This window comes from Miniopterus schreibersii, assembly GCF_964146895.1.
Source record: "Miniopterus schreibersii genome assembly, chromosome: 8".
In the NCBI taxonomy this organism is placed as follows: Eukaryota; Metazoa; Chordata; class Mammalia; order Chiroptera; family Miniopteridae; genus Miniopterus; species Miniopterus schreibersii.
This window is the reverse complement of record NC_138109.1, coordinates 75,630,815-75,651,384: the sequence shown is the minus strand read 5'-3', so window position 1 is coordinate 75,651,384 and position 20,570 is coordinate 75,630,815. Positions and strand designations below refer to the sequence as shown.

Below are 20,570 nucleotides of genomic sequence, written 5' to 3'. Positions count from 1 at the left end.
GCCACACCCGGCCGGGCAGAATAATTCTTGATTCCACCGTCTTCTCCATCTCCCATGTTTAATCCCTCTGCCCTGTGTGTTCTAAGTCCAAAGTAGAACTCCAACCCATCTCCTCCATCTCCTCCTCTCCAGCGCCACCCCTGTGGTCTAATTCATCATCATCTTTGTCCTGCGCCACAGCTTTCAAACTGAGCTCTTTGGTTTTCTTCTCACCTTCCTCCAGTGGGAGATGCCCACTCCCTCCAGGGGAGGTCCCTCTGTTCCTTTTCTGAAACGCAGCATCTAATGCATGCAGGGACCTCTTTCTGAACAGAGGTCACCAGAAGCTGCTCACCATGGGTACCACCGAAGACGAGGTAGCCAAAGGTTATCGGATATCCACCTCCTGAATGGCTCTCCTGTAAAGTTAATATGCCAGGCAACAGGACCAACCCTTTCACCTCTAGAAGAGTGGTCACATAGCTTGAAATGCGTGTAGACATGTGCCCCATTTTACAAAGACTATGTAACCCAGAAAACGGCAAACAAACCAAAGTTTGGGTAAGTCCTATCCCTCTTTAACTATCTTAGGGTGTTGGGTGGTTAGATGCTTTTCTTTTTGTAATGCAAGGGAAATCAATAACAAATTCCTGGTTTATGTATTTTATAAGTATGGATTTTTTAAGTTCCATTTTCTTACACTAGGCCACCTCTGCTGTGCGCCTCCATCTCAGACCCCTTTGCTGATTCTTCTGTATCAGCGCCATAGATGCTGGCGTTGGTAAAGACTCGACACTACATCGTTTTTCCTTCTTTATCTACATTTTTTTCCTGAGGTGCAGCTAACTCCCAAATAAGATCTCTAATTTTCATCACTAGATTCCCGCATCCGGACATCTACTTGTCATTTCTGCTCGGTATCTAACGTTATCTCGAACTTAACACTTTCAAAATCTTAGTTTGTCTCTATGCCTCAGTCTTTTCCATCCCTGAAAATAATGTCCCAATCCCTCAGTTACAGAACGCCTGCTATCTGGTTAACAAGATTACTATAAACAGGAGTGCACCTTTGAACTGCAGGGGGCCCAGTTAACACATTACCATCAACCTTGAACAGCTGTCACATAGATAAGATTACTGGGCACAAGGTAATAAGAGGGGTAGGTGGGGAGTATAGAATTAGCTCAGCACCATCTGCCAACGTTATTGAAACAGATAATTCAAAGAAAAGATCTGTAGGATCCAGATTAATGTTACATATGAGTAGAAAACATCATTCTCACTTATGACTTATGTCCAGACCAACCCTTATTCAAATGCAACTCTCACAAGCAAGGGTCACTCAAAATTAGCATTACTAGTGACTCATTTTGGGAGGATTTTAGAGAGCAATGCATGTGGGATAGATGATGTGAAAAGTCTCCCCTCCTATGTCATCTTTTACATGTTTCATTACTTATTTCTCAAGATCTAAAAGTGGTCCCTCTCCCGTCCATGCTGCTGGCTCTGGAACTAAAATCGGCCCAGGTCAGTCTGAAAGCGGGGGCAGAGATAGAAGGGTACACATGGGGGTGGTGAGAAAATATTGTGTGTGACTGAGTTTTTTCAACTGAACTGATAGAGAAATTCTTGGACTTGACTGAGTTTATTTAAATATAACTAGGTTAAGCATCTGCAGCAGACAGAAAGAAGACTCAAAATCGCAGTAGAGATTAAGCTGTATTCTATTACAATAAAGTTACATGCTTGTACATCCAGACTATGGCTTATGAAATTTGCATCTTCTATGCATATAAACAAATTTATGGGATCCTTTAGACATTAAGGCTTTCTGTCTTTGGTTTAGAGAGATAGAGAAATTAGTTCCACTATGGACTAAAGGATCAACTTTATTGTATTTTTCTGAAGCCAGATTCTGGAGCTTAATCGTTTTGAAAGTCAAGTTTAATCAGCCTATTTTGTTCCCAAAGCACTCGCAAACACAGAGGCAATGCCATCAGCATGTAATCCCACAATTAACTGACTATGTAAGTTTAGGCAATCTTCAATTATTCCCTGGAATAAATGGATAGCGGCATTAATGTTACATATACAGGTTTTGTTCTCATATACATTAAGGACAAATTTCTCATGTTTCTCTGTCTTTTAATCATGGAAAAAGGTATACATAGAAAAGGAACATGTCTTCTACAGTAATTACCTATAACTTCAAAAATGAGAAGAATCCACCAGGCTTACCATGGCCCAGTGGCTGAGCATCGACCTAGGATCCAGGAGATCGGGGTTCGATTCCCCATCAGGGCACATGCCTGGGTTGGGGGCTCGGTCCCCAGTCGGGGGCCTGCAGGAGGCAGCCGATCAGTGACTCTCTCATCACTGATGTTTCTCTCTCTCTCCCTCTCCCTTCCTCTCTCTGAAATCAATAAAGACATATATTTTTTAAAAAGATAAGTATCTTAAATATATGAACTCTTTTTTTAATGAGCAAAATAAACGCCTGCCTTTACCTTCACACCAGGGATTGAAGAGAATGTAGGTGTCGGTCTCGGGGTTCCGGTTGGTGCGGAGTATCCCATAGGGGGTCCAGACGGCCACGTACATGCGGAATTTCCCCACAATGCACTCGGGGGAAGACTGGATGGACAGCCGGACAGACCTGTCCTGTCGCATGATGACTTTGGCCCCCCACTTGCCTCTTTTCAGCTCGGACACCACGGGAACTGGGATGTAGGTTCCCTTGTTCTCCTGAGGGTAGCGCCCTAGAGGAAGAAAGAAAAAACACGAGTTGAGGTTCCACAAACCGATTTTGTTCTCACTCTGCCGTCCTAGAGCTGAAGGTGGAAAGTAATTTACTGCGTTACACTTGAAATCAAAAGCACTGGGTTGAATTTCATTCTGCTACCAGGATGGTAGTCCATTTTCTTAACTTCTTTGAGGCTCAGGTTTGTCATGTCTAGCTAAAAAGAAATAACAGTATTTATAGGGATTTTGATTGCTTGATTGGCCACCTATCTAATTCAAATAAGATACAGAAATGCTAACCTGGGGTGCAAAACCAAAAACGGGTCCATAGGGTACTGTGAAGTTATCCCTGAGATCCTGTTCTCTAAAAAGCTATCATTGCTTTTTTAAGGTCATAAGGTGAACGTTTATGTTTATTCCTAGTCTGTATATAATTTTTATTTGTTATATTACATAAAATAGGATTATATGTATAGGTTGTCATAGGGAACCAGTTTCACATTCACCCAAGATGTGGTTATTGCCAGCCTCACGAACGGTCTAGGCGTGTGTCCCGGGCAAGCGTTCCGCTGCAGGGACACTGTCTGGCTTGGAGCGCTGGCTCTGCTCCGTCCCCAGCTCGCAACCCCTGGCAAATTACTTGACCTCTACAAATCCCTCCTTCCTTCTCTTTTTCTTCATCAGCAAATGGGGATGCTAATACTATCTAAGGGCAAAATAAAATAATACGAGTAAGCTACTTAGCACACAATTTCCGATGCATAACACATTTTTAGCTGTTATTTCAATAGATTAAACATCCTCGGTACATTTGACCACGTTTGCAGGCTCTTCATACTTTATATACAAGCTGTGTCAGGGTAAATCTTTCTCTTTATTACTACCATCTAGGACCAAATTCTTATTTCATATGTTAATCTCATAACTGGATTTAACCAATGGGCTCCTGAAAAATCAGTCTTCACTGTATGTAGAAATTCAACCCTCCAGCACTCTCTAACTCTTTTACTTACAGCTTAATTTACAGTTTAGTTGATAAGATAATCAAGCTCATTAATAATTAAACTGAAGCAAATCTTTCAGCTATACATATTTAATTCTTCACTTGGCTAAAAATGCAAATCAGACTAAGTCTGTACATTATTTTGATTGGAAACAGAAGAAACTGCAAGAACAAAACTTATGCACTTTAATTGTTTTATATAAAACACGTAAGGGGTACTACATTAATGCAAACAAAAAGGATACTTCATTTTGGCATCTGCAGTTGCAGAGGCCTCTCAAATATTCTTTGGCTGGAGACAGCGAGGAGGTGGGTGCATGAGTTACTGCAGGGAGATGCTTCATCTTAATGAAAATAATTTACACCGTGCAAGACGGGGAGAAAGATTAGAACCCCAGTGCTTTGCTGTGTGTTAGGGATATCCGTTAATCACCACTAGGAATGAATATTATCATAAATCTGATAAAGCTTTAAAAATGGGTTTGTGCCAAGGTGCGACAGTGTCCAGGTGGTGTTCCTGGGACTGTGGGGCTCAGCTTCCGAGAAGCCTGCAGGAAACGCCACTTGGAAAAGCTGCTTGCTCCAAACGCACCTCCTCCCCAGGTTTCCTGTGCATGCTCCTCTCTGCGCACGTTCCACCGGGGCTGAGGTGACCCTTTCCTCTGGAGGCTTGTAGCCCCCCGGAGCCCCATCACTGTTGAAGGGCAGGCATCAGAGGCAATCTTGCCCACTAAATGGGACCATAATTTGTTCACTACAGTAGCTCCCGGCAGCTGTTGTCACTAAATACTAGTTTGGATTTAACATACATAGATTAAGTACGACACAAGTTTAGTAAAAATAAACTTTGAGAGAAAAAAAACTATGTGAAAATGACAGATTTAGGTATTTTTTTTTAAAAAAGATGAAGGAATTTTGAAATGAATTACATAAAGACACTCCTTCGGGAATAGCAAAGAACTAGGGGAATGTATGTGAACATGCTGTGTGCTGTGTGCTCTGTGCTGTGTGCAGTGCTGTGTGCTGTGCTGTGTGCTCTGTACTGTGTGTAGTGCTGTGTGCTGTGCTGTGTGCTCTGTGCTGTGTGCAGTGCTGTGTGCTGTGCTGTGTGCTGTGCTGTGTGCTCTGTACTGTGTGTAGTGCTGTGTGCAGTGCTGTGTGCTGTGCTGTGTGCTGTGCTGTGTGCTCTGTACTGTGTGTAGTGCTGTGTGCTGTGCTGTGTGCTCTGTACTGTGTGCTGTGCTGTGTGCAGTGCTGTGTGCTGTGCGCAGTGCTGTGTGCTGTGCTGTGTGCTCTGTGCTGTGTGCAGTGCTGTGTGCAGTGCTGTGTGCAGTGCTGTGTGCTGTGCTGTGTGCTCTGTGCTGTGTGCTGTGCTGTGTGCTGTGCTGTGTGCAGTGCTGTGTGTTGTGCTGTGTTCTCTGTGCTGTGTGCTGTGCTGTGTGCTGTGCTGTGTGCAGTGCTGTGTGTTGTGCTGTGTGCTCTGTGCTGTGTGCAGTGCTGTGTGCTGTGCTGTGTGCTCTGTGCTGTGTGCAGTGCTGTGTGCTGTGCTGTGTGCTGTGCTGTGTTCAGTGCTGTGTGCTGTGCTGTGTGCTGTGCTGTGTGCCCTGTGCTGTGTGCAGTGCTGTGTGCTGTGCTGTGTGCTGTGCTGTGTGCAGTGCTGTGTGTTGTGCTGTGTTCTCTGTGCTGTGTGCTGTGCTGTGTGCAGTATTCTGTGCTCTGCTCTGTGTGTTGTGTGCTGTGTGCTCTGTGCTATGAGCCTCAGCATCATCTTTGTACTAACAACCACTTTTGTTGGGTGCATTGAAATAATGAAGACAATTACTAGTTTCCATTATTACATTTCAAATTATGATTTCAAATGTTCATTAAATTTGACCTATGGAATTCACATTATACAAAAAAATATGTTGGTTTTGAAACCAGATATGACCTAATTTAAAGACTCTAGTTTATTCGAACGGTATTCATTCATACAACAATTGCCTACTACGTGCTCGGAGTTACTCTAAGTGCTGGGGACACAACAGTGAATGCGACTGACTCCCGTGATCATGCAGCCTGCAGGCTGTACACAGAGCTCATGCCTGTGCTGCTTTATTACTTATAACAAACTGTATGTGTTTGGAGGGGATCATTATTACCATCATTCTAATTTGACAAATCAGAAAACTAAGACACGAGGTCATTAAGAAATCTGTCCGAAGTGACGCGGCTGGTAAGCAGTGGAGCTGGGACTTGAACCAGGGCACCTGGCTGAGAGCCTGAGAGTTCAGCCCTCAGCTCCCTGGCAGCTGCGTGTGTAGAGAGCGCTTTGCAGTTGGTGAGAGCTAGTTCCAGTTATCACTCCCCGTTAGCTATTGTCTGAGCTTTCCTTTCCGTGTCTCTTTGCAGTTTAGTTCTGGAAATGGGAAAAAAAATAATTTTTATAATATAATGGAAGCTTTATGCCTGGCGCGCAGTATGGGTCCACTCCGATATATGTATTGTTTGTGTTTGAAACAGCTACTGGAAAGTGAAGATGGAAGCAGAGGCCCTTCGACCAGCTCTGGTTCTAAATCTGAAGCAAGGTGGGTGTCCCGGGGAAAGCCAGCTGCTTCTGTTGCGGGAGTTGTGGCCCCGGGGAAAGCAGCCTGACCCTTAGGGTGTGAGTGTGGGCAAAGCACTCATCCGCTCTCTGCTTGTCAAGCCTCTGCCTTGTCCTGTGAAGTGTTAGTGAGGAGAAGGGCTGCTCAGTTGTGGCCGTTGCTGTTGTGATTTCCCCACTCTCTCTGGCTTTCCGATGCCTCTGCGCCGGGAGCTGGGAGGCCAGGGTGGGGTCCCTGACCACTGACAAACCCACGGAACCCAAATCTACCTTCAAAGGCTAGTTCACTCAAGATCCTAAAATCTTGAGCTGACTACTATTTCTGTCAGAAGAACTTACGCAGGCCACCCTGCTGCACATGTGTGCCCGCGCGCGCGCACACACACACACACACACACACACACACACACACGATGGTGTTCACTATTAACCAAAAAGCCTTAATAACTCCAGAATTATCATGAAAGAATTACCCGACACCTGTACCCCATGCATAATTCCTGACTTCCTTCATCATTCATGGTCACTGTAATCTCCACTCATGCCTCAGAGCAGGAGTTGGCAAACTAGAGTCCAGGGAGTAGATGCAGGTTGCCACCTACTTGTGTGAATAAAGTTTTATTGGAATGCAATCCAGCTCCTTCATTTGTGCGTTATTGGCTACAGCAGCAGAGCTGAGTAGACCACATGGTTGGCGATGCCTAAACTATTCAGTATGTAGCCCTTACGATAAAACTTTACCAACTTTGCCTTAGGGAATTTTACGTTTTATTATTTAAGGGGTAATTTACTATAGACACAGAAGTCTAAGACTTGGGCCTAAGAAGAAAGTATCATCACCTGTTTTTTTCTTCCAAAGAGAAATTTATTATTAAACAAACAACAAACATCTGCACTACTATTAGCTCAACATTTAGTTCTTTAGGTGAGGGGTGGGGAACGTCTGGCCCATGGGCCATATAAGGGCTGTGAAATCATTTGGTCTGGCCCTGCCAAGGCAACCACAGGCGGGACTGGAAATTCAACAATCTGGGAGCTTTTTTCATAGCTAATTTTTATGTTGATAATTTGTATGGCCTCCGAATGATGTTATAAATCTCCAAATGGCCCTTGGCAGAGAGAAGGCCCCCCACCTCTGCCTTAAAGCCTGCGAGTTAAACCCCTCAGTCTCGGAGGGTGCTGAAGTCAGAACAAGCTGGCTGTGACTTTTTATTGATTCCACTCTATGCTAAAATGTTCAGTTTCATCACTGGAAAAGTTACCAAGGCCTTTCACCTAAAGGCGGAAATAAAGTGACAGGAATAACGGTTTGTTTCCTGGGTCCTTAGGTCCTTAGGACAGCCGTGGGAGGGGATTTCACAGATGGGAAACTGAGGCCCCGTGAGGCTGCCGCATGCAGGACGTCCTGCAGCCCTGCGGAGTGGAGGCCGGGCTGGGACCCAGTCTCTGCTCTGGGGCGGAGGGCTCTGTCCTCAGCGTCGCCACCCCGTAGTGACCAGGAAGGGCTGGGGGGGGGAGGGGGGGCTGGAGGGTAACCTAGGTGAAGGAAGCCCAGGGAGGGAGAAAGTGGGGGAACCCAGGGACGCGCGGCTGGAGGAGAGGGGGCCGCCCTGGGGTGGGGAGTAGGCGTGGAAGCCAGAAGCGGCTTGAATCCCGGGGCGTTACCCCCCGCCGGGAGAAGGGAGGCCCGGCGGGGAGGGGCCTCCGAGGAGCCCAGCCGGGAAGGGGTCCGGGTGCCGGGTGACTGACGGCGCTGAGGACAGGTCAGGCGGCGGGCACAGGGGGCGCGCGGGGGCGGGTCAGGGGCAGGCGGTGGCCCGAAGGCAGAAAGCAGAACCCACGCCCGCAGTGGGAAAGCTGGTGGTTAATGCGAGGCCGGGCATGTCCGCCGCGCCCGGGCACTGCCGCCTGCCCCGTCGCGCCACCTTTCATTCTGATCGGAATGACTTCGGCGACAGCACCGGGACGCATTTTCCGTGATTGAATCGTGAGCGAGGAAACGGCGACAGCGTGGTCTTTCATGTCCCTAAGCAGCCCTCGTCGCCCCGGGAGGCGGCCTGTTGCAGGGACCCGATGGGGCTGCGCCTTCGCCCAGGTGGGTGGTGCCTGGGGGAGGTGCTGTTCTGCTCCCCCCCCACACACACTGTGTAACTTTTGCATCTAAAAAAATCTCAGCAAGAAAAATAGAAGCAGGCAAAGTAATATCCCAGAAAAGATCCTCATTTTGCTTTTAATAACGTAGTCCTTGAAATTGGATTACTAAACATTAAAAAAAAATGTAATGACCAGTTGCATTTTTTCACACTTATCTAAAATTGGTGCCACCTTCCCAGGTGATCTAGAAATGAACATATGCTCTTTGTTGAAAGGCTTGTTTTAATAGGTCAGTTATTTTTGAGGCCATAGAAATATTCGTGAGGAAGGGTTTGGTTGGCCCCTGTGCCTGTGTTGGAAGGCCCTGGTGCCCTCTTTAACCTTCCTCTCTCCCTACACATACATGTGAGAAAAGCAGAGAAATGCAGCTCCCTCAGCACCTCCACTCCCCCCAGCCCCCGCCAGGAATCGGGCAGAAGGTGGCGAAAATATTTAATTCCTTTAAGATTTTATTCCTTTCCAACCTTGGCTCAGTGGGCCCGAGCTTTCTGCATGGCTTTTTCTATTAGGGTCACAGGTCAGCTAGAGAAATCTACCTCCAGCTCAGACTCAGCTCCATGTGACTCTGGGGAAAATCAACTATCAACCATTCATTTCAACCCAAGAACCCACTGCAGGCAAAGCCCCACATTGGTAGTACCCCCCAGAGGAATGTGCTGACTTTTAAAAATTAATGTTTTAGTCAGTGGGTGGCTTTGGAATAGGTTTACATTAAAAACACAATTTCCTAAGGGGTGACTAGGTTCCCAGGTGGTCCAGGAAGGCCACTCATTCGCATACAGGATGGTCAATAAGGGTGAATATTGTTGCTCGTAGAATGCCTGGGACTGCCCCTGGCCTGTGTCTGAACTGGAAGGACATACTCAAGAGGGAGAAGCAGGTCCCAGCCCTGAAGAACATGCCCAGTCACTCTCCCCAGCTGCTCTGACAGAAGCTGGTAGTCAGGACGCCCGATTTCCCTCATCTCCTTGGCATCTTGGCCGTGAATCAAGTGGCCGTGCCCTATGATCCCGTACCGTACTCAGTAACAGTAACACTGCTGCTGTGCACTCCTAATTAGTCCCCAGAAAACCCCAAACAAAGCCCTTTCCTTTCATTCTCGTAGATATCTACTTTTCTCGTTAAACTGAATTAAAGATATTATCGTATTTGTCCTTATAGCCCCGCAGGATGTCACGGGGCCTTACACTGAGCCAAGTGGGTGCACAGTGAATGGCAGTGGGACTGAACTGCGCTTTCTGCAGGTGTCCAGTCCCATTAAAAACATCACAGAGACTCTAGAAGCCTTGGGAAGAGATGCCTGCGGCCAGCAGCCGTCAGTTCCAAGAGCCCTTCACACGAAATAAACATTTCTCATTCTAAACGCTTTCTTCCAGGGGGTGTTTGCCATTCAGATACAAACACTTTAAGCTGAACTCTGACTGCACCCAACTGCAGACTCTAATAGTGGATTCTTACAAGAAGATTGTCTCTAAGGAACTTGTGAATATGTCATGCCTCCAGCTGGTAAGGTAAATTTCTTGATGGTAATTCATCTTTCCATTTGATTCATTTGTTTGTCCCAAGGCTCACCTTTCATGTTCAAAATAATCAATTTATTTCACATGGGCCCTGGAAGAGTTCCTTAGACGAGGGACGCAGGTGGCAGATCTGGAAGGGGGAGCGCCGCGCCTGGTGGAGGGAGGGAACCTGTTTCAACAGCCTTTGGACGGAGCGGGGCGGCACAGAGACCAGGCTGGAATAAGCCCCGGAATGACTGTCAGGAACATCAGGCCACCAGCTCAGAAACAAACACCACCACCCACAACGAAATAATCAGAAGGGCCCAGAAACCTCAGGTCATAGCAGCAAAGAGGAGAGAAGCAAAAATGTTTAAAAGCAAGCGATCTAGGAGACACCTCCAGGAACCTGCCCTTTTTTTTCACCCCTTGTTTCATGTAGGTGTAGATATATGGATATAGATCTGTGGCTTATGGATATATAGCAATGATGCTTCCTAAAGGAATATTCTGTGGTCCAGCAAACGGGAAGGAAGCAGAAACTTCTGGAGGACAGGGACTGAGTTGTTTCACTTTGTGTATCCAGTGGCTTGCATGATGCCTGAAACATCATAGATGGGTAATAAATAACTGCCTAATTGAAGGTAGATACTCTTTAAGGTGTCTTACCTCCCTTAATTTTATTTCATTTTTCTTTCAATCCTACCTAATTCTCTTAAAATCTTTTTTGGAGTAAGGTATACATTTGTGGAATATATATGAAACCAGCACTGTGCTAGACTCTTAGAAGGATTCAGAAAAAATAACAAGGTGACTGCCTGATGCTGACCATCTGCATGAGGAAGCACATGCCTTCAATGGCCAACCAAGGCCATAATCTGGATGTGAGGAGACAAGACCCTGGCCCAAGGGGCCGCCAAAGCATAGAGAGGAAGAAAGGGACAGGAGATAAAGATTTCAACAACATCAAGGTAAGAGCGTTTCTTTATCTGTGAAATAAGGCTGTAGAGATCCTTCAACAAATTTGACTCACATTTGAAGTGGGCCTACTGTGTGCCAGGCTACAGAGGAGGTTACTGGCCTAAGGAACAAGGCGTGGTAGCACTTCTGAAACAAACCATCACTACTGCTGGGTGTGGCAGAAACCCAGAAACGGTGCTTACAAACGTCGGAGCGGACCCCTCAGAGAATGTGGCTTAGAAATACAACCTTAAATGTGGATGGTGGGGAGGAGCCTCCCAGCAGAGGGCATAGTGAACGCCTGGAGCCTAAGGGAGTGAGGAGACCCTCAGGACACCCTTGGCAGGAGAAGCAGCTGACCTGGGCGGGGTAAGAACCGAAGGACCTTGGATGCCGTGCGAAGGCCTTTCAGCTGTTTCCCAGGAGGGGCTGGAAACAGGCCAGGAGCCACGAGACACTTTAAGTGGCCTGATGAGATTTGCACTTACTTCAGAGAGGTCACTCTGGCTGCAGGGTGGAGAGTGATCTGGAGGGGCAAGCGCGGAGCCAGGGCACCCAGTCAGAAGGCTGTGAGGTTTTCAGGCGAGACATGCCTGTGTCCCCAGAGGGCTAATGATCGTCTCTGGAGGGCGGTAAGTGGAGGCATGCTGGGCAGAAGCAGGAAACTGGGTCAGAAATGAGGGGCTGGCTCCTAGTGAGAGGGACCGAGCCAAAGATAACCCCAGGTTTGGTTCATCCTTCACAGAGAGGTGCTGAGTGGCTGCCAGGCGCCGTTTCAGATGCGTACAGCCCCGAGAGAAAGCCATCTCTTCTTACCCTGGGAGTCACGGCCAGGCTGCAAGCCTGCATGAGCGGGCTGTTTGGAAGAGTCTGCTCCAAAAAGTGGGGCCTAGTGTGGGTAACTGCTATGCTGATCTGTCTACTCAGTGAAGCTGGCTTCTGGAAATTCTCTTAACCACACGTGTGAGTTACCTCATTTGAGAGAAGACAGAATACTTTTAGTCTTTAAGAAAAACTAATCTACGTAAAATCTCTACTAATCTACTGTGTCTGTTGACTGCCCGGTTGCTCTCAGACCCAATGTCCACACCTTCTAGAACCCTCTTTTTGGTTCCACAGGAAATCTGATTCCCAGGCTCCTTTACCTTCTGGCTTTTACTTGGGTGCCAGGGGTGGGGAACATCTGGACTGAGGCCCGTATAGGCCTGGCCTTGCCAAGGCAACCACAGGAGGGACTCAAAATTCAATAAATCTAGGAGCCTTTTCATAGTTAATTTTTAAGTTGATAATTTTGTATGGCCCACAAATGATGTTATAAATATCCAAATGACCCTTGGCCTAAAAAAGGTTCCCCACTACTTTAGCCAATGAGACCTTTTGGAGGCAGATGGGGGAGACACCAAAGCGAGTCCCCTTCCCTCCCTGCTTTCTGATAGTCCGAATCCTCTCCCTGCTGTGGCTCAGACCTCGGGGGTGGCTTCTGGGTTTTGGTGAGGCCTCCTGCATGTGCCTCCCTCCCATTCCAGGTATGGTGGTAGTTAGTTTCTGTTACTGTGTCCTGGGCTACCTCCCTGTGTCACCTGCTTGGCTTCTTAGCCGTTTTCTCACTAGCAAAACCAATTCCTTTGAATAAACTTCTGTTGCTTATTTTTATATACTCCTGTTGAGGAGTTTTGTTTTATGCTCCGGACCCTACAATGTGTCAGATATTGTACTAACACTCTATATCAGCTTCAAAAGTTACATCCATTTTATAGCTGTGACTCTGGGGCTCAGAGAACTTAGTACCTGGCTCCAGGTTACACAGCTATGAAGCGCAGAACAATAATATGAACCCGAATCTGTTCCGGTCATAACTCGGGAAGCTAATGAAACACGCAGTCTATTTTCTGCCTGTAAATGGCAATTATAAAAAGTGAGAATTAAGTGATAATATATTTGAAGGCCATGTCGTGAACTGAACAGATAATTATTATTCTCATTTTTATATGGTGTCTGTGGTCACAGCAGCAAAGAAAACTTACTAAACCTATTTTATTTTTACTTCTGAGTAGAAAGGTGACTGCTGATGTGGCATGGTTCCTGAGTTCATTCTACAGCCAATTATTGAGCACCGAACCCAAATCGAAGGTGGCTGCAGAATAGCTGGAGGCTGCGTGCAGGTGCTCCCAGCCACAGACAGGGTTTACAGCTCAACTACAGAGCAACCAACTTGAAAAACCAACTGAAGTATAGCTGATTGGAAATATTATATCTAAGGAGCACTGAAGAAGCCATGTAGAGACTGGTAAGAGGCGCATAGTTGCAGAAAGGGAGAAACCCCCTCGAGCAGGTATAACAGCTGAGAGCCAGAGGTATATTGGGGCTGCAAAGCTCCCTCCCTTTGGGAGCGTGCAGTCTCAACCCCTTGCAGGGATCCCCAACTCAGAGCAATAGAGACGAGAAGAAGAGCTGGTATGGCATCAGGCAGTGGGAACCAGGGTGACTGTCTGCCTGGGAGACTGGGATCGCACCTTCCCAGTGAAGGAGCCCCGCCCAGTGTTAGCAGCCCCAGCCTGAGAAATTCACTCCTGGCTCTGCCTGTTGGAGAGGCTGCACTGCAGTGTTTGGGTGTAGGGGAGGGGTCTGCGGGCTACATCCAGCAGTGATTTTGAGGGACCCTCTACTTTCTTGAAAGGCATTGTGCTGGGCCCTAGTCAGTGACTAAACTGTTTGGCTTGGGGGAAGGGAAAAGATCACTCCCACCTCGAGCACGTGGTGGGAATCCTTCCCCACCTGTGGAGCCACCCAGCCCACCCTGTCCTGCTGGGTTGGTGGCATGCGTAACAGCTCAGGTCTGGGAGTTTTGGCTCTCAATGCGGAGTTTGGAGCTCGAGTAGAGCTGGGAATTTTGGCTCCACTTTGCTTACACCAGCCATGCAGAGAGATCAGAATCCCGTGCAGGGCTGATTTTCTAACTCCTCCTGCTTGGTTTGGTAACACGAAGGCACTGGTACCACGCAGAGCTGGGATTTTTGGACTATATCCCCTGGGAAGCTTCTGTGGGGGAGACAGGTGAGTGCTGCGTTGTGGGGAGGCTGACCTGAGATTCCTAGGAGTTTTGCCAGATGGCCTCTGGAAGGAGAGGTAGAGCCTGTCTGCACCTCCTGCAGTCTACAGGCACCACCCTCACTCAACAGGAGACTGGTTCAGCCCTGTGAAGTCCTAGACAACCCTGCTGGGAGCAGTCCTATGGGGGACTGGAGAGCAGACTGGGACATTCAAAGTGTGAGGCCCTCGGAGGCTGTTGTCTGGGACCAGGAGGACACGCTTAACCCCCTCCTGCAGACTGGGCTGGCAACACTCTCAACCGGACACTCTTTTTTGCTCTATCCCCCTAAGCCCAAGGTGGCTGCACCTGCTCTTGCAGAGGAGGCCGAAGGCTGTACCAACCTTGAACCTGCAGTGAGCCCCCTTAGGGAGAACTAGAGTTGAATCTCTGGTAGAGACTGAGGAGTTTGGCTTTGAAGCAGAAACTAATTTCCCCGCATTGAATGCCTGACTGCATAATCGCCAAGCAGGGGGACCAGTAGCCTTTGCTAAGCTATCTGGGTTCATTCTACAGACTCTCTTCAGAAGGCTCTGGAGGAAGACCAGGCAACCTCAAGGGGGAGGTGGAGTAGCTGACAGGTTGTACTTAGGGAGCCTCAGTACAACCACAGATCTTCCCCAGCTCTAATCTTAAAGAAGCCAACCCAGTTACACAGATTGGTCCCTTCCATGCACACACAGGTCTAGTAGATGCAGACACAATCAGTAAACAGAGTGGATACTAGACACAGATAGCCCAAGGCCAGTTATATACAATGTCCAACAGTGATCTGCATCTGAAACACACCCCAAAGGACGCAGAACCAACAAAACCAGTGGTGGGCTTCAGACCATACCAGAGCTTGGCCCACTAGATACACAAATGGCACACCCAAATGTGGATACCCGCAGGCCCAAGGTCCTACTAGGAACAACCCTGCCTCAAGGGACATCCCCTGCACAGCATCTCATACATAGTGATAAAGGTTTACCTCTTTAGACACCCAGACTGAAGAGTTAATGGTTGTGCTACTGAGCCCATCAAGACATCTTGAGACTGTGCTGGCATAGCAGTTTGCACACCATAGTCAGGGCTGAGCCTCATATTCAGCCAGTCTGAGGGACGATCCCTCCATGAAAAGGCCAACAGCAATCAAGAACCAATTACAACAGGAGGGCACAAACAACCCACAGAAGATATATTTCTAGAGCACACAGCTTAAGAGATCAAGGAGACTGTACCACTTGGTCCCACAGAACACCTACTACAAAAGACCACCCCACCAAGATTGGGAGTCTATAGCAGTTCTATCTTATACATAGAAACAAAAACAAAGAGCCAGCCAAAATGGAGAGACAAAGAAACAGGCCCCAAGTGAAAAAACAGAAGGAATCTTCAGAAAAAGAGCTAAATTAAATGGAGGCAAGCAATTTATCAGATAGGGAGTTCAAAGCAATTGTTATAAGGATGCTCAAGAAACTTCGTGAGAACAACAACAGCATGAAAAAGGACACATAAACCATGAAAAATAATCAGTCAGAAATGAAGAATGCCATATCTGAAATACAGAAGGGATAGCTAGTGGGCTGTACAAAGCAGAAAATCGGATAAGTGATTTAGCAGGCGAGATAGAAAAAGATCACTCAATCAGAGCAGCAGGAAGAAAAAAATAATTAAAAAACAGGAGGGTAATTTAAGGGAACTTCGGGACAACATGAAACATAACAACATCTGCATTATAGGGGAACCATAAGAAGAAGAATGTGAGCAAAGGATAGAGAACCTGTTTGAAGAAATAATGACAGAAAACTTCCTTAGCCTGGTGGAGGAAAATGTCACACAAATTCAGGAAGTACAGAGAGTCCCAATAAAGATGAACCCAAAGAGACTTACACCAAGGTACATCAAATTATGTGTAACCAGCTAGGATTCAGAGAAGAACACAGCATCACTTCTGCATTGTCACTGCCAAGGATCCATAACCTGATTTTAATCATGAGGAAACAGAAAAACTAAACTGAGGGGCATTCCACAAAAGTACTGCCTTATGATCTTCAAAGGTGTCAAGTAATGAAAGTCAAAGTAAGACTATTAAACTGTTCCAAACGGAAATAAAACAAAACTAGAGATGAGACATGGCAACAAAATGCTACATACGATGCTGGGCAGGATCCTCTTGGGTCAAGGACATTATTGGAAGAACTGGTGAAGCCCAAATGGGGCCTGAAGATCAGATGATCAGAACACATCAGTGTTAATATTCTGATTTTGTTGGCTATGTAGGAGAGTGTCTTTGTGCTAAAGAATTCAGGGGTGATTGGACATCACATTCACCACCCTCTAATGATTCTGAGGGGCAAAAAACAGAAGTTCTTTGCACTCTAGTTGTAAATTGTCTGTAAAGTGAAGTTTGTTTGAAAATTTTAAAAAAGCTTTCCAACAATAACAGCAACAGAATAACATGTGTAACCACTGTTGGAATAAGTACCTTGTGTAGTCATGTCCTCCTTTTTTACCATCAGGGATGTAGGTCTTTAAGTTTCTTAAGATGAGCAGTACTTTTTGAGCTTTCTCTCTTTGGAGCACCAACGTCAATTCTTCAAAAGTATGTGCTGAAGGGATATCCCCAATTGCCCTGTATTGGGCAACATCCTGTCTCAAAGAAAGGGTACCGTGTGCCCTCCCGTCAAGAAGCGTCAGCTCTAAGAGGATAAGGGACTAACTGGTGAGAAGCAGAATGTCAATGAGGAGCTCAACCTGTTTCATAATAATGCAAACGCAATTCAAAATCCAAGACTAAAGAAATCAATATGCCCAAGAGCGGGCTACTCAGTAAATCATGGAAAAGGGGATGATTTAGCACCCACAAGGCCAGGTTTACTGAGCCATATAAATCCAGGGGAAATGAGGCAGAGAGCAAAAAGAGATTTCTCTCTACCTCCTGAAGATGATTACCTTATACTTGTGCCCTAAATAATCAAGACTGTGATTTTTTTTTTCCTTGAAATTTTATCTTGATGGTTATAAACACAAGCGCTGTCTTTATGAATCATCTTTATTTTTTAAAATTTGGCTAACACTCCACTCAAGTGTCTTTGACATGTTTAAAGCAATTTGTTTCACAAACATGAAAGAAAAGATTGAAATGATGGAAATGAAGTAATGGAGACAGTGTGTCATTTTCCATCACTTAGAAATATGTTACACAAATAAAAAACGTGTTTGATGGAAAATGCCACCCTAGCTGTCTCCACTTCTTCATGTCCATCATTTAGTCATAAAACCATTATTTTTGTCTCTTTCTGTGAAATTAATTGCTTCCGAATACTAACAGCTCTTGTCTACCCTGTGCACTGATTTTCCAGAGAACTTACAGCATATTTGCCAACCTAATTTTGAGATGCTGAACACCAAATGCGGCTTCTTTCTCTGGGAGCCACTTATGGGGTTGAGAGGAAGCTGTTTTGCCTTTGTATTTTCCTAGCCAAGGAAACAGGACTTGAAATAGCATTAGTTCTTAGGTTATAAGCTCAAATGGAAAGCATGATACTTGGAAGGATTGATAGCATTATGCTGATGGCTGCTTTAGAAAAAAAATAAAATAAAATCCTGCCTATGTGTTGCTCCTCAGGTAACACCACAGTGTTGAGTGTTTAGCTGCTGGACTTCAGAAAGTATCAGGCTGCTAGAACAAATTACCACAGACTGGGTGGTTTAAATAGCAGACATTTACACCTCACAGTTCTGGAGGCTGGGAAATCCAAGATCAAGGCGCTGGCAGATTTGGTTCTTGGTGAGATCCCTCTTCCCTGCTTTCAGATGACTATATTTATTTATTTATTTTGCTGTGTCCTCACATGGTAGGGAGACAGAGAGAGCACGCGCTCTGGCCTCTCTTTCTTCTTAAAAGGATATGAATCCCTCCATAGGGAACCACGCCCATGACTTCATCTAAACCTAATTACCTTCCAACTGCCCCACCTCCAGATATCATCACACTGAAGGTTAGAGCTTCAACATATGAATTTGGTGGTAGGGGGGTGGTGGACAGACACAAACATTTAGCTTATCTCTAACTAAAGGCCTTCAGGTTGTCCTGCCCAGTCTATACCTTAACCAAGTTTCTCATACCTAATCTGTCACCTCAAGGAGGAATCAGCAGAATTGAAATCCAGATGACTGGCTCATCCTAGCTTTCCTGGCCTGACGCTGGACCTGGGATCTGGAAAGGTCTTGGAAAAGTAGGGAGTCCACTGAATGGGAAGTGAAGACAGAAACTCACCCCCTCTCCAAATTTTATGTGATGAATGGAATTCAACTATGACAGTTTATCCATTAAGATATTAGGGAATTATTTCCATAAAAAGGAAATATGGAAATATGGAAGAGGAGGAAGTATAATTAGTCTTATCAGATATTAACATTTTAGTAAGAACGAATTCACTAGAATTTTGCCGCTAGCTGTTAGCTGAAACCAGTTCCCTAGAAGGAGTTGCCAGAGGCTGAGTTTACGGGGTATAGTGTGGAGATGTTTGATGACCAGGTGCTTCCAGGGAAGGCAGGCCCAGAGGAAGGCCAGTATAAGGATTTCTGAGCAGGCCAGTGCTCAGTGCAAAATTCTTGGTACACTTGGAAGCCTGCTGACTCAGTTTCCTCATGTGCAGAAGGTGAATCACAGTTGTAACTACCTCGTACATAGCTAGATCACACATACAGAGAATGGCTGTAGACCTGGGTTTCCACACTGGTCGAGCCACACTCATGTGACTTTGGTCCATTTATTCCCCAGTTTGTTTCAAGTTTCTGTCAGTGCCTGCCCTTTCAAGCCTTAGTCCACTCCCAGGTGATCTTACTGAACAGCTAATTCAAGGCCAGCACCCTCACCTGACACCCTGAGGGGTTACAGAGGCCTGCACAGCCCCCAAAAGAGAGACCTGAAGAGAAGCTTAACTGGAGTGCACAAGTAGCTGGCTTCTTGCTTAGCCCCTCAGGTTTCTTTGCTTCTGCAGTGAGGAGGTGCAAGGGAGCCTCCACTATCCTTCCGTGGTTCACTGAGGACAGCTTCCAGCTCTGTGCCTGTTCGCCCTTTCATGCGGCTGGGTCTCCTTGTCTTTGTCTTGCCTCATCTTGAGTGAATGTCTCTCTCTGCTTGACCTCACCTACCCTTGATTAACTCACCATCTCCATTGATTTGGCACTTCCAAAGCCAAATCAATACTATACCCCACCCAATCCAATGCTCTAGGCTCCAGATGTCTCCCCTTGTTAGCACAAATTTCCTGTGCCCCGTTTGGACAGTTATTCCCATTGTTAACATCATACGATAGCTCCCCTTTGCCCTCTACATTCCTCTAGCTTTCTAGAAGCTTCAGCTTTGATTGGGCAACCATATATACAAGGTTTGCTAGGTCCCTGCTTATGCCTGTTTTTCCAGCATCCCATCTATTTAGCCCTTCCTTTTCTCTCAAAAGTGTCCTGCTTTAGAGGGTAAATAATAGCATCATCCTAGCTGTGACCCACTGAGCTGTGATCCCTGGGCTGACCTTGTGAGTGAATGTATTTGAACCTTTTACTGGGTATGGATAGTTTCCAGACCCATAAAACAAGTGGGTGGGCAAAGCGATTGCTATGATTCCTTCCAGCCCTAACATTTCTGATTCTGTGAGTCCATGAAACACACCAAGCTTTGGATGGCTTTACCTTTACCAAAGAGCAGACACATACAGTAAAACATTTAGAGAGGCATGATTTTTTTGGAGCAACCAATCCTAATTACTCAGTGGGCAGTGGTGCCCAGACAGTTCTCCTCCTCCTTCCTGTGCCTGCCTTGGGTACAAGCTCAGCCCTCAGCATCTTCATTCCACCCACTTTCAACTCGCCTTCATCTGTCCATGCCTGACTCCCCATGCCCTTTATCTTTTCTCTCAAAACGGGCTCTTAGAATATCTTCTTTCCTCAGGACACTGCTCTCTGCAGAATGTCAGCTAGTTGTTATGCAAAGCCAATTTGTGTGAACTTATAAATGGGAATCAGTTGGATAGTATTATCTACCCTCACAAAGCATTTTCATTTTGTAGGGGAGGTTCAGGTGCTCAAAGGAGTAACTATGAAGGAATTCAACATGCTGCTGCTGGAACACCGTCCATGCCTCTCTGTCTGGCTATAGATTTGGCAGGTGGCAATCCTAGGTCATCAGCATATGATTGGTGACCATAATGTGTAAATGGATGAACGAAAGGATGAATGAATGAGATTGAAAAATCTCTTTTTATTATGACCCTTTTCTTGTTATTCTACACATCCCTTTCCCAGAAGCCTTTAGTTTTAAAGATATACTTGGTTTCACAGTTCGAAGTATGAGAACCTGATCATCTCTAGATTAGCAGAAAAGTGTGGACTGTCCTCTCCCGCAGGCATACAGGTAAAAGGCTGGGTATCATTCAAGTCTCTCTTTACTCCCATGTGCAAGATACCCACACCATTTACGGAGCCCCTTTTATACTGTTCTTGAAAACAAATTAACTTAATTAGACTTGATCATGTTAATGAGCTTCTGATTTTTGATCAAGGATAGTTTCT

At 46.1% G+C, this 20,570-nt stretch overlaps 1 protein-coding gene across 5 annotated transcripts in view; it reads right to left on the bottom strand.

Moving 5' to 3' along the window:
* F13A1 (coagulation factor XIII A chain) overlaps window positions 1-20,570 on the bottom strand; it is a 159,154-nt gene that overhangs the window by 110,854 nt on the left and 27,730 nt on the right. For all 5 annotated transcript variants that reach the window (XM_081143694.1, XM_081143696.1, XM_081143695.1 and 2 more), the window contains one exon: window positions 2,487-2,738. In XM_081143694.1, the coding sequence (XP_080999820.1) occupies window positions 2,487-2,738 (252 nt within the window). The remainder of the gene's footprint in view (window positions 1-2,486; window positions 2,739-20,570) is intronic.